This window comes from Perissodus microlepis, chromosome 6, assembly GCF_051167445.1.
Source record: "Perissodus microlepis isolate ML-2025 ecotype Zambia chromosome 6, ASM5116744v1, whole genome shotgun sequence".
Taxonomy (NCBI): domain Eukaryota; kingdom Metazoa; phylum Chordata; class Actinopteri; order Cichliformes; family Cichlidae; genus Perissodus; species Perissodus microlepis.
The window spans coordinates 24,093,160-24,106,506 of NC_140466.1; the positions used below are offsets into that span (position 1 = coordinate 24,093,160).

Genomic DNA, 13,347 nt, shown 5'->3' on the forward strand with positions numbered 1-13,347 from the left:
TAATCACACTTACATTGTTTTTAGGTTACAAAATAGCACTGGTCTCATATCTGCTGGGTATATAGTTTACAATATATTGATACCATCCATTTCACATCCACAGAGTAAAGATTAAAAAAAAAATACAATGATATACTGTAAGCAACAACTGACTCATCTCCCATTTTCATTACTGTAGCCCTCTGTCTTTAAAGCTGTACCTTAAAAGAAGGCTTCAGCCTTCACCATTCACTGGAGTGTTAAAGTGCAATATAGCAATATAGAAAGGTTAACACAATCAGAAAGAGCCACACAGATCAAAAAGAAATAGCACACCCTGGTTAAGCTACCAGTAATAAAACAATGCTGGATAAGGCTTTATTTTACAAGTCCAATACTTCTTGAGGATTTCTCTTTTTTGAAGAGGAAGGAAAAATGATTTGCAAACAATTATTGGGAAAATAGAGTATTGATGATACGTGATGATTAATTTCAGGTAAGTTCAGAGATAATCGCACTACAAGCAAGCATAAACTAAACTACATATTATTTATATTACATGCATCATTAATGAAACTATTTTTATGTAAAATATGTAAGTTTGTTGTTCAATGTAGTTTGATTTTGAGTTTTAAAATGTGGCAGGTGGTGAAAAAAGAAAATGTCTCTTTAAGGCAGGCTAACTGGGTGGGGCGATCGTGGCTCAAGAGTTGGGAGTTCACCTTGTAATCGGAAGGTTGCCGGTTCGAGCCCCGGCTCCGACAGTCTCGATCGTTGTGTCCTTGGGCAAGACACTTGACCCGTTGCCTACTGGTGGTGGTCAGAGGGCCCGGTGGCGCCAGTGTCCGGCAGCCTCACCTCTGTCAGTGCTGTGGCTACAATGTAGCTTGCCATCACCAGTGTGTGAATGTGTGTGTGAATGGGTGGATGACTGGTTGTGTAAAGCGCTTTGGGGTCCTTAGGGACTAGAAAAGCACTATACAAATACAGGCCATTTAACTAGTTTCTATTGACACTAACCACTTTCACATAAAGTTTAAGAGGAGCTTTATATTTTCCCCAAAAATTGTTGCAATTACATTTTTTCTTTCCAGAAAACATGTTGGAAATTATTTAAATAAGTAATAAAGGTAGTGCGTTAAACAATGTTGAAGTTACAGTTACTGTTAGGGACACTGGTGTTGTTTTCTTCATCAGGACACAAACTCTTATTATAGACATGTCTTCGGTGTTTGAGTTCATTTATTCCCCAGAGAAAGTTGTTAGTAAAATGTTGTAAACAGACAAAACTGAGAGACCTTCATCACGCAGTTTAAGTTGCTCTGTAACAAAAAGGCCTTAAACTGTGGAAAACCTTGTTTTTATTTTTTATTTTTGAACTTGGCAACACAACCAAAGCCCAGCCATGTAGCACTGTAAATAAATGCACTTTGCTTTACTTTGTCATTGTACCAACTAAGCAAACAATTAGATGGAAGCCTTAGAGACATGATGATAGAAAAGAAAATCCAAGAGTTTAAAATATCAGAGGGTAAAACAAACAACTTTTGGGTATGCCTTTGTATTGTGCTGTTCGATTTTTAGCCTGAGCTCATGTAGCATGAGGGGATTAACGATCCCAGTAGGCTGAGATTTCAGCTGCTATGTCTCTAGTGAAAATCAGGATCTTTGTTAACCTTCATGTCCTCAACACAAAAGAAATGCAGTCTGTCAGATGATTTAAAAGTCTGATTTACTTTTATTATATAAGTGCTTATAAAAATGGAAATTTGTGAAATCTTCCAGTTAAGCGAGGAAACTTAAAAACTGTCAAGCTTACACCTGCAGGTATTCTATCAAAATAAAAAACTGCAGACACAACCTGAATATTTTAACTTTTACTAGAGTGTAGTGATCATAGCTATCAAATAAAGAATTACAATATAAGCCTCCTAACACCAGTTATTTCTGAAACTTAGATATTTGCACATACAGATATTGACTGACCAAAGCAAGAATGAGTTTGATCATACGCCTTAAATAATAGAGTCAGCTGCAGGAGCTCTTGGAAATGACTAAAGAGAGAACCAGCAGTTAGAGCCCGATGGCTCCAATGACTAAATCGGTGGGTTTGTGCTTCTTCAGTGTGCATGGCTGCAGGAATGTGAGAGGAAATGGACCCAAATGAGCTTTAAATTCGGCTATTTGCACATTTACGAGACCTTCTTTAAAAAGCAATTAATCTAAAAAAAAAAAAAAAAAAACTAGATGAAAAAACAACAACAACAAAACAATAAATGTAATTGCATTAACAGTCAGCTTCCACTCTGGAGCCCATGCTGAGTTAGCTACATTCTTTTTTCAAAAACAGTCTTTTTGGAGTAGTGTTGAATTTGGGATAAGGAAAACAAGTATATTGATAAAATGCTGAAAATAATTATTTCATAATCATAATAATAATTTCATAATTTTGACCACTTGGTGGCAGCAGAATCAAGTAAGCAGAACACAATAAACTTCAGTCTTGGTCTTCATCTGATCCCGATAGAATAATTTTTTGTGTCATTTGTTTGGCTCTGGGCAGGTAGTCTAGACTGAGGAGAGATTTTCTGAAAACAAATGATCCTCTGAGAGCTCAAACCATAGTCTGTATATAAATGATGGACATGACTGCTATGATGTAACCCGCTGGTTTGAGTCCTGTTTTGGAGCCTCGAGCTGGAAGTAAGAAATGGAGGAAAAGGAAAAGGAAAGGAGCTGACCGGCAACCCAACGATGCTGCACAATCTCAAGGGATCATTTTCTTATAGACTTTTAAGCATTCAGAATTTCCCTTGCTCCCTGCTGGCCATTAGAAAGAATGCAGGTTTAAGGCACTGTCTTCACGTTCACAAATGGGGAGGTTTGTCCATTTTTTATATACAGACTGTGGCTGAAACTCATTGTAAAGTTTCAAAACACTGAAGAGTTTAGGGTCTTCACTATAACAACACATTTGTTAATAATATAAAATAATCTGTTATAGTTGCTATATTTTTGTACGTTTTCATGGGCTAAAGCACTGAAGCTATGTTTTACCATAAGTTGTCACATGCCTACTCAATGAAAATATTTAGTTATATTAAATTCAGAACCATTTTTGTACATGTGCTTCCAAACTGTAGTAAGATAGCTGTCTTATTTTTAACATTTCCAAATGCTGTTTATTTCTTTCCACTTTTTTTGCAGATCCATGCTAAAAACCCTGTGAGAAAGGTACATCGATGCTGTTTGGCAAAACTAGCCAGTTTAGTGTAAACTCACTCCAAGACTGTAAATGTTTCCATGCTGGTAACTGTTCATGCCAGGACAAAGAAAAAAAATGCTTGGGGCAGAGAATTCCTTGAATGAACCCGAGCCCTGCCTCCTTTATTATCTAACACAGTCTTTTCAACTGACATGACTTATTGCCCTGATGTTATTTATTAGGGTGGTAATCACAAAAAGATTTAGTGTAGTTCCAGCTTGTCAGCCAAGGCAATTAACTTTAATGACAAATAACAATGGCTAATATGCAAAAGACAAGCTTGGCACAAAGACTTGTTGACGTATTTATATTGGCTGGTTTGTGTAGCCTTGTATAGGGAAGTGTGCACAGTGGGAGAAATTGGTAGTGACAACTGCTATAGCTACAGCTACAGCTGTGTTTAGCAGCAGTGAGAACATGATCCCTTACTTCACATGTTGTGAATAATTAGCAGCAGTTTCAGCAGGGCAGAGAGTGACATCACTTCAAACTGCTTAGGACAAGCTATGATTGTCAGATGTGAGGACAGAAACATCTAGCTTGTGTTTGCTCATTTGTCTCTCCATGACAGGAATATTTAGTCGGTAAAGTCGAAGTTTTAAAAACAGAACCACAAAATAGTAACAAAAACAATTACACTGAGAAATTCTGAAATTACAGTTTGTGTGCCTTCATATTCCAAATTCTTAATGTCATGCGACGACAACAGAGCTAACATTCAAGTCTGAAGCTGAAGAACTGCTGGTGGAAAGTCACACCAACTGTTGGAGAATCAGAAGAAAACCACTCAGGTGCTCTCCTAATGCGCTATGCAGGTGCACGCCATATCAGTACAACTTCTGGATTTGTTGGCAGTGATCTTGTACCAGGAAGTCAAAGAATCCACTCGTATTTTTCTATTGATTAAAGCTGGAAAATGGTGTGCAGAAGGCCTTGCTTTTTCTTCGGCAGCAGGTTTGGTTTGTCTCACTCGGGACAAACAACTGTGAAGGGCTCATACACCTCCAGAGTTACTGTATGTGTAGTTTGGATGGTTTCAGGATGTGAAAAGACTGAATGTACAAACTGTTGGTCACCAGATGGTGAGGGGTGTGACTAGCCATCCTGGCATCAGGAAATGAGTGAGCTAAATATCCATAGATGCAGGGATTAATCCGTTTTTTTAGTCAAGTGAAGAAAGAACCAGGTATTTTGTGCTGCTATCACTTGTATTGCTCATTTACATTCATCTTCAGCCAGGTCACTTCATTACTGGATAATCTTGGGGAGCACCCTGATCACCCAGTCCTGCTTTTTTCCTCCTTGTCCTATGAGTTTTGTGCTATTTGTCTCAGCTATGATTGGCTCTGGACTTGGTGGCATCACATTCCTGTTCAGTGGATAGGTCTAATTCAGACATGCCTACCTCAATGCCCACGATGATTGAAGTGTCTGAATCACTGCTGAGTGGAGGCTGGTGCTCACCTGAAGGGCAAGAGAGCAAGTTGATACATTAACTGACACATCACAGGCAGCTGTGTCTTTAATACTTTTGGCTAATGTCATCGCCACTAAAACATGTGGTAACTGATTTTTCAACCTTTTTTTTAGAGCCAGCAGAAACTTGTTGTGAACACACTAACAAGGCACCTTTGAATGAATATAGAAAAGTTGCAATTCATGAGAAACATTACCATTTAGAGTGGCGCTTTGGGCATCTGTTACATGTAAGGCTTACTTTTACTCGCACTTTTCCAAAGGAGAGTAAAATTTGTGGCTCTTAAGCTGCAGCTAGTTCATTAATTGTGTCAGCTGTTTAGAAGCCAGCAGGAAATGCAAGTTTTAGATTACTCCTTCATTTTTGTCACACTGTTGTCACATTGCTCTGTCTTGGCATCAGGCTGCCATCTGTTCAGTAACAACTTTATTCTGCAACTTGACAAGAACCCAAGGGGCTATACGCCGGGCTATAGTCCACCAAATTCTGGTTTAGGTCCGGGGCTTTGCTGGAGGCAGAGTGGGAGGAGGTTAGGTGTGTGCATGAGGACATATACAAATATCCCATAATGCCGTTCCAAATTAAATACAAGGGCAAAATGCATAGTGTGAAGGCTGCGGTTAGTTCACGCCTGACGCATCTCTAATTCTGGAGACAGATTGGCCAGGTTTTAATAACCTGTTGGGGCAGTGTGTGAGGATGCGTTCATGACCTTTGTCAACGTGTAGCTCCTGCACTGCACCCCATGTTTGCCTACTGGTGGTGGTCAGAGGGCCCGGTGGCGCCAGTGTCCGGCAGCCTCGCCTCTGTCAGTGCGCCCCAGGGCAGCTGTGGCTACAACGTAGCTTGCCATTGCCAGTGTCTGAATGTGTGTGTGAATGGGTGAATGATTGAATGTAGTGTAAAGCGCTTTGGGGTCCTTAGGGACTGAGTAAAGCGCTATACAAATGCAGGCCAGGCCATGCACTCACTCGTGACACGGAGTCATCCGATGGTGACTGTGGGGAGGAGTTACAACCCCATGGCAGAGTGTATGGTAGTTAACACAGAACCTTCTTCCAGCCCAAAGTTACTCGCCAGGTGGCAAGGACCCTTTGTGGTAACTCGGAGGGTGGGGGTCCTAGACGTGAAGTGGTATGGTCAGACAGGGGAGGAACCACACAGATATATCACCTCAACCTCCTCAATGCATGGAAAGAGTCTGGCTACGGAAAGAGATGAATTGGGCCCGGAGGTGCAAAATTCCATCATTTCCGCCCCCTTCTGTTGTGATGGCCATCTCACACAGGCCCAGAGAGCAGATTTTGGATTTTGAAACGCGCCCTGGCATGACAGTGCATTCACAGCCCTACAGGTTACCTGAGCATAAGAGACAAATTGGTGTAACCCATAGATGTGTGTGCTGTTACCAAAGAGGACTGAGCAACCTTCCTACCACCAACCTTGAAAAACTGCATGCAAGTGTGCAGAAAACAACTGGTGCTGTCATACAGGCAAATGATGCTCTCAAATGTTTTTTTCCCTTCTCTCCTGCTGAACTGTGGAGACGGTTTCGAGGCAGAAAACGAAGCTGGGAATTTTAAAAGAATAGAATAGCCCTTCATTGTCATTGTACATGTATAATGAAATTGTGGACATGTACAGAGTGTTCCAAAGTATGCTTCAGTGCTTATGTGATGGTTGAATGGCATCCATGTCAGATACACAAATGTGAAAAAGCAGATTACTTTTGCTCAAGCTCTTGTTTCATGTTAAACAGAAACAGGTTTGTTCAACAACTAACAATGTTTTCAGTCTTCATATAAGCACGTGAGCAATGCATTAAGACAGAAGTCCAGAAATCAGGGTCTTTTTACCTGCACTAAATGGCTGACTGGAAAGAGTGATAGCTACATTACTAGTCCTGCTAATTACTCAGGGTAAAGAGCAACATGACTGGCACTTCATCACTGCCAAGCCGCTACAACAGAAATCCTGGCAGATCAGCTTGTTTATCCCGTGCTGACTCCCTGTCAGTGCCATCATCTGTTTGCGCACTGGTGCACGAGCTGCAACATACGATTTATTCGGTCTGATTTACATTCTCATCGCACTCGACTACGATCTGTGCCTCTGGCAAACTGATATACTACCTCTCAATTAACTTGTTATGTGCAAGTAAATGTAAGCATTAGTCATAAACTTAAATCAGCAGGTTTATGATACTATGCTTTGCAAGTAGGAAAAATTGTGAAACACTATTGGATTTATTATCATATAAAGAAAGAGTAACAAAACGCCTTCTTTGTTTTTTTCGTCAATTTGCTTAAAAAAAACATGCTGCTACAAAAAACCACTTAAACTCCCCACTCCCTGTTTTGGTAAAATGTAAAATAGTTTGGCTTCAGAGATCATGTTTGGAAAAATACATAAGAGCTTCTGCATGAACTCACACCCATAAACACACGCTGCAAAGTGCTAATAGCTTGCAGCTATTAGGCAACACCGCAGCCCTTAGGTGATTATTTATGTTACAGAAATGAAGGGTTTAGGTAGGTTAGTTAGTGACTTTCTTGAGTTTTTCCTCTTGTTTTTAACTTAGACAGGAGGACTTGAATTGGGAAACACTGACCAAGTGGCTACTGACCTCATATATATTTAATTTGAAAACAGTCAAACATGGATGCATTAAACGTCACAAAGGGCAGGCTGTTGGAAAACAGATTTTCTTAATTGTGTTAAAGTAAGTGTGAATTAGCACTGGATTTCCCCAACTCCTCAGCGTAATATATGTGCCTGGAGGAAGTACTCAGATATCAGTACTTTCGTATATTACATACACAAAAAAACCCTAAGCCTCTCTAAGATGCTCTTTTTATACTCAATTGTGTAACTGAAATAACCTAATTAATTTTTCCTACAGCTGTTTCTTTTTATCACCACTTACTTTTCCAGCACTTTGTTGCCTCCATCCCAACTTTTTTCACGTGTTGCTGCCATCAAATTCAAAATGAGCTAATATTTTTCTTAAAATATGAGTTTATGGAAATCTTTGCATTGTTTTTATTTACATTTTACACAGAATCCCAACTTTTTCAGAATCAGGTTTGTACTGTCCACCACTGTCACAGGCTGCTATAAGTAAAAAATGTCTGTACGCACTGCTGGCAAAGATACGGCTCTCCCCCGCCTGAAGCGCTGACTCTGTCTCAGGATGGCGTGCCGGCAGGTCTATTCCTCTTTCTGTTGGATCCAACACTACCGAGCTCTCGTTAACTGTGATTTCGCTCGCTCCACTAATGGGGTTGGTAGGCGGACCTCCGACAGACATCTCGTAGTCTGGAGGAACCTCATCCGAGCAGTCCGTGCTAAACTGGAACATATCAGAGGCATCCTAATGTCTTTATCACTGTCAAAGCTTTATGTAAGGTTTGATTAGTTACATTATCACTTTATTATTATCACTGTGTGATAAAGCAAAACAACCCACTGGGATTCCCAGGGCTTTGAGGATGTTCATTTTGCACATGGGACACGTTCGGTGGTCTTGGAGCCACGGGTCTACACAGTGCTTATGGAAGAAATGTCTGACCAAACAAGACAGCAGTGCAAAAAACATATATTACAGTGCATGTGATTTTTTCCCCACAGAAAATATATATATGTAAGGTATAAATAAAAGTTACCTGCATGGTAATATCCTCACAACATCATTAGGCTTATAACCTTCAATACAAACTGCACAGTTGTCAAAGTCCGACTCTGTTTCCTTAAACAAGACAGAAAATAAGAGGCCAATAAATTCTTTAAAAATGATCGAATTCATGTCATGTAATTCAAACATAAATAAGAAGACTTTTATGGCTGTATGTGTACTTTTAGACTTGAGTTACCTTGTCTCCTCTTTTGATAGTGCGTAGCTGAAGTTTACTCATGGCTTTTTTGGCAGCATCTCCCAAACGCCTCTGTATGAAAAAGACACAGATACAAAAAAAAAAATTACTTTATTAACAACATTTAAATATATATATATACATATATATATATATATATATATATATATGAACAATTTAGGAATTTAAATTGTCTTTTAAAACAAAGTAGCCTTGGTTAATAGTGTATATTGGCTTGCAATGACAAAAAGCTGATAAAGTTTCATCTTTCTTGATGAAATCAACTAAGATCAACCGTGCTGTTCCTCGTACTATGTGATGCTATCTCGTCAACATGGAACAAAATAACAGCACCTTGTTAAAGGAAGAGTTTGGACCCGCTTTTGAAGGCAACAGGGTGTCCAAACCTGTACGAGCAAGGTGTACCCAATAAAGTGGCAGGTGACCATGTGAAAAACACTTGATGTTATTTGACTTGATTGGTTGTCTGCTTTTGTATAACAATAAAACAGATTCAGAAAATGTTTCAACCAATTATGTTACTGCAAAGAGGCTAGACTAAAGATCTCAAAAGCAACCAGAAGATCTCACCAATTTGAAACGTTTTCAAAAGTCTCAGCAATAAAAACGACAGATGTGTGAATAAAGGAGTCATTAGTTAAAGTGTAGATATAGATACACGACATATATGTTAATGACCCCATTTCCACAATCTGGATTAAAACAAAAACTCGATTCATTGAGTTGTATTATAATAACAGACAGTCGTGCTTGAACTGCTCCAAGTCTGTCTCACATTATGAATTGAAAGCAGATTTGTTCATTATTGCAGCTGTACCCTTTTTACAACATTAATCAGTATAATTCAAATTGAAAACACAAACAATAGTTGTCACAGCCACGGCCCCTATCATAACAGCCGTGGTGATGGATCGTCATTACAGACGTCACTACAATGTCAGAGCAGCCCATTCATAAAGAGATGGCAAAAAACCCAACGAGAAAGGTATTTGCACAGTTTGATGGTTCACTGGGCTGCCATGCTCGTGTTCAGCCAGGTGTCAGGCTAATTTTGGATCTTTCCTTACGTTCACACTGGAGCAGGGCCATATGGGAAAATCCACCACACGGCTGCAACACTATCCCCATCAGAAACACATCGGCTGCACACAGACATACCTGGTTGCGATCTCGTGCGTTAGCGTAGCGGAACCTCTGGATGTAGTAGAAGACGAGCCAGGCGAGGGAGATGATCATGAGGACGATGAAGGAGATGGACACAAACACCACGGACGTTCTGCTCACGTACTTCTGCAGGTTGCGGGTTCCTATAGTGATCTGTAACATGATCACGATGCGCTGCTCGAGCAAGGCCACGATTTCACGGCCTTTACGCTCCGGGATCATGATGGCCACAACATCGCCTGTGTCTACACAACACGCAACACAGGAAGTACAAGTTGAGACATTCAGGAGATGAATCAGTGCTGCAAGTGAGGAAATAAATTAACTCTTTATCTTGTGCAAAATGTTTACTTTTAAAATATTGATTTATTATTTTCTAACACAAAAATACTTGCTCACAGGGGGTCAAATGACTGTCAGGGTTTTCTCTGTTTTCTTTGTACTATTGTAGGCTCTTTACCTTACGATATAAAGCACCTTGAGGCAACTGTTGTTGGGAATTGGCTCTATATAAATAAAACTGAACTGAAAAATTTTCTTTTCTTTTCTTTTTGTTTTCTTTGTTCTTTTTTTTTTTTTAAAAAAAAAAACTTTAAGAAGTTTGAAAGTACAGGATTTTATTATTTATCTGGTTGAAATCCATTTTAATATACTTGACTTTGTTTTGAGTACAATTATTTTTTGCTATTTGTATATATTTAAATACTAGGGGTGCAACGATACTCGTGTAAAGTCTAGAAGTAAATTTAAATCTAATTTGATATACAAAGAGGTGTTTACAAAGGTTATAAAGCTAGTTATGTAGCTATTTGGTGGTTACGTGTTTTGATATTTACATGTTTACATGTTTGAATGTTTAGACATGCATGTTCAAACCAGTAATAAGTATGTGTTATATCTACCTGGTTGTTTTCCCTGTTTTGATCTGAGTATAAGATTTCCTGGCTTCTGAGAGGCCAGTGAAGTATTCATGAGGGCAGCACACAGGAAGTGTGGGTTGTTGTTGCTGTGTGCTGAGAGTAAAGAGGCTGCTAAAAAGTTATCCGTCTCCATCTTGCTGTTCCTAATTATTCAGAGAGATTCCAAAACCATCTAGTGAACCCTCACGTTACATCTGGTGGCAGCGGTGGGATTTATTTTCTTGATGGCTCTGTGTATTTTGTGAGTTCTACTCCCAAGCTGCGGATATAGGATCGTTTTTTTTCCCCCGCTGGGATTTATCCCTCTCTGTGAACAGCTGATGAACTGAAAATAATAACAGTAATAATTTTTTGGAGATAGTAAGGATTGTTGCAGCTTTTCTCTCTGTTTTTGTGATTTTTTTTTGAGCTGGATATTTGTTGGGAACATGTCAGCTGACGAGAGTGAATCTGTGCATGAGCTGCTCTCTTCTCCTGTGCCACATTCGAGGTCAGTGGATGCAATACGGACTGTTGCTGCTCCCGCCCACCATACCGTCTCCGGTGCCCTGACAATAGATCTTCCACCTGTTTTTAAAGGAGATGGGACTGAATCTTTTACTAGTTGGTCTCGTCGCTTTGAAGTGGCAGTGCAAGCTATGACTCCACCTGAGGTAGATTTGGTGACTGTGATGTCCTCTGTTCTGCCTACTCGTCTAGCAGATGCTGCATTTTTGTACTGGGACAGTTTGCCTTTATCAACCCAGAAAGACTATGATCTAGTGAAGGATAAGCTGAAAGAGGTTTTCGGTCCAAAATATTCTCTGCCATTCTTCCAGACACATGTGAATGCTCGCCCCCGGAAACCAGGTGAAAGTTTAGATGTGTACAGCGCAGATATTACCCGTCTTGTGCTTGAAGCTTTCCCTAACTATGACTACAATGCCTTGGAAGGTGAAAAATTTCGCCGTTTTGTTGCTGGGTTGGACCCCACCTTGCAATCTAAGATTCATGAGATGGGTGCAGAGGATCTCGACGGAGCCCTGCGCATTGCCAGCCGCTGTGAGAGAGCACGGGCAGCATTGCAACTTACAGCTGCAGGATCCTCTCATATTCCGTCTTCGGAACAGGTTGCTATGATACGTCCTCAGCCTACTGATGCTAAACTTCTTCAAGCGGTTGAGGAGCTCACGCTTACTGTAACCAGCCTGAAACATGAAGTACAGCAGTTACGGGAGAAACAGAGTTACCTTGCCCAACGTTTGGACTCCAGTCGTGATAGATCCTCCTCTTCCAATGTTCAGTACAGCACCCGCAGTGCGTCCCCGTTGCCTTATCATGCCAGACAACATCCCAGAGACTATTGCTCGCCTGAGAGGCGTTATCATCGTGATCCAGAGTCTCACCGTGAACGTTCTTCTTCCCCTGTTCCCCAGAGGTTCAATGAGTGGGACAAATGTGAGAAACACGATCAACGCACATACCATTCCCAACAGCCCTCCCAGTATTCCAGGTACAATTACCCTGACAATAACAGATACCGACGCAGTCCCAGTCCTGCTCCACGTAGAGTTAGAGATGCTGGGTCCTACAGTAGGACCAGTGTTCGTTTCCAGTCCCCGGAAAGGCCTGCACATTTCACCTCCGGCCCACAGGGAAACTTTCATTAGCTGCTGTTGAGGGGCAAACATCAGCTACAGTATCAGAGCCCCAAAACAACATCCCCCAGTTCCCCTCAGAATCTGATGGATCAGTTTCCTCTAACGTCTTGGCTATTGTCGAGGGCATTGAAGTGTGTGCTCTAATTGACTCTGGTTCCTTTGTCTCCCTTGTGAGTGAAGATTTTTGAAACTCTCATCCAGCTTTGAAAAAACGGCCTATGGTAGCATCCTCTGTGCCAGCTCGTTCGGTCAATGGAGAACGTCTGGAAATCTTAGGCAAGTTAACCGTTGGTATTAGGCTTGGGACTCAGGTATGGCAGCAGGACTTTGAAGTCCTCAGAGGTGCTTACCCGCCAGTCATTCTAGGTTGGGATTTTCTGCAGAGGCACCATGCTCTTCTCGACCTCAAAAACAAAGTACTGCAACTGTGGGACATGAAAATTCCCCTGTTGCCCAAAGGACAGGTGGTGGCTGCCTGCTGTAATGTTTCTGTGTTAGCGCCAACCAAAATTCCAGCTATGAGTGAAACTCTGATCACAGCCTGTGAGTCAGCAGCCACACCGGCTTCTCCTGTTCCAACAGACTACTATGGTGTCTTGATCCCTAATCCAACATGTGACATTGTTGTGGCTCACACTCTCAGTGAAGTTCAGAATGGTACTACAGTGGTTCGAATGCTTAATCCCTCCAGCGATGAAATCGAACTGTACCCTGGACAGCATCTTGGTGAGTTTCATTCAGGCTCATCTGTTGATATCATCCCACTGGAGCAGACATGTTGTGCTACTTCACCTGTGTATGATTCGACTCTGCCGGTAGAAATCAATGAAACAAACTTGTCACACTCCCAGGTTCAGTCCCTGAAATCACTTCTCCAGAAGTATTCAGGAATCTTCAGTAAGCACTCAGAAGACAGAGGTCACACAGGCATAATTAAGCATCATATTCACACAGGTGATGCTACACCGATTAAACAAAGAGCCTATAGAGTGACACCTGAACAGAGAGC

The 13,347-nt window shown here is 41.0% G+C and overlaps 1 protein-coding gene across 1 annotated transcript in view; it reads right to left on the reverse strand.

The window, feature by feature from the left end:
* The window catches only part of rnf150a (ring finger protein 150a), a 26,244-nt gene continuing 12,897 nt past the window's right edge, over positions 1 to 13,347 (reverse strand). The window contains exons 2-7 of the mRNA XM_084931615.1: positions 9,773 to 10,023; positions 8,594 to 8,665; positions 8,387 to 8,469; positions 8,191 to 8,287; positions 7,863 to 8,073; positions 1 to 4,708 (exon numbers count right to left, since the gene is read on the reverse strand). Of these exons, the coding sequence (XP_084787741.1) occupies positions 4,575 to 4,708; positions 7,863 to 8,073; positions 8,191 to 8,287; positions 8,387 to 8,469; positions 8,594 to 8,665; positions 9,773 to 10,023 (848 nt within the window). The 3' untranslated portion in view covers positions 1 to 4,574. The remainder of the gene's footprint in view (positions 4,709 to 7,862; positions 8,074 to 8,190; positions 8,288 to 8,386; positions 8,470 to 8,593; positions 8,666 to 9,772; positions 10,024 to 13,347) is intronic.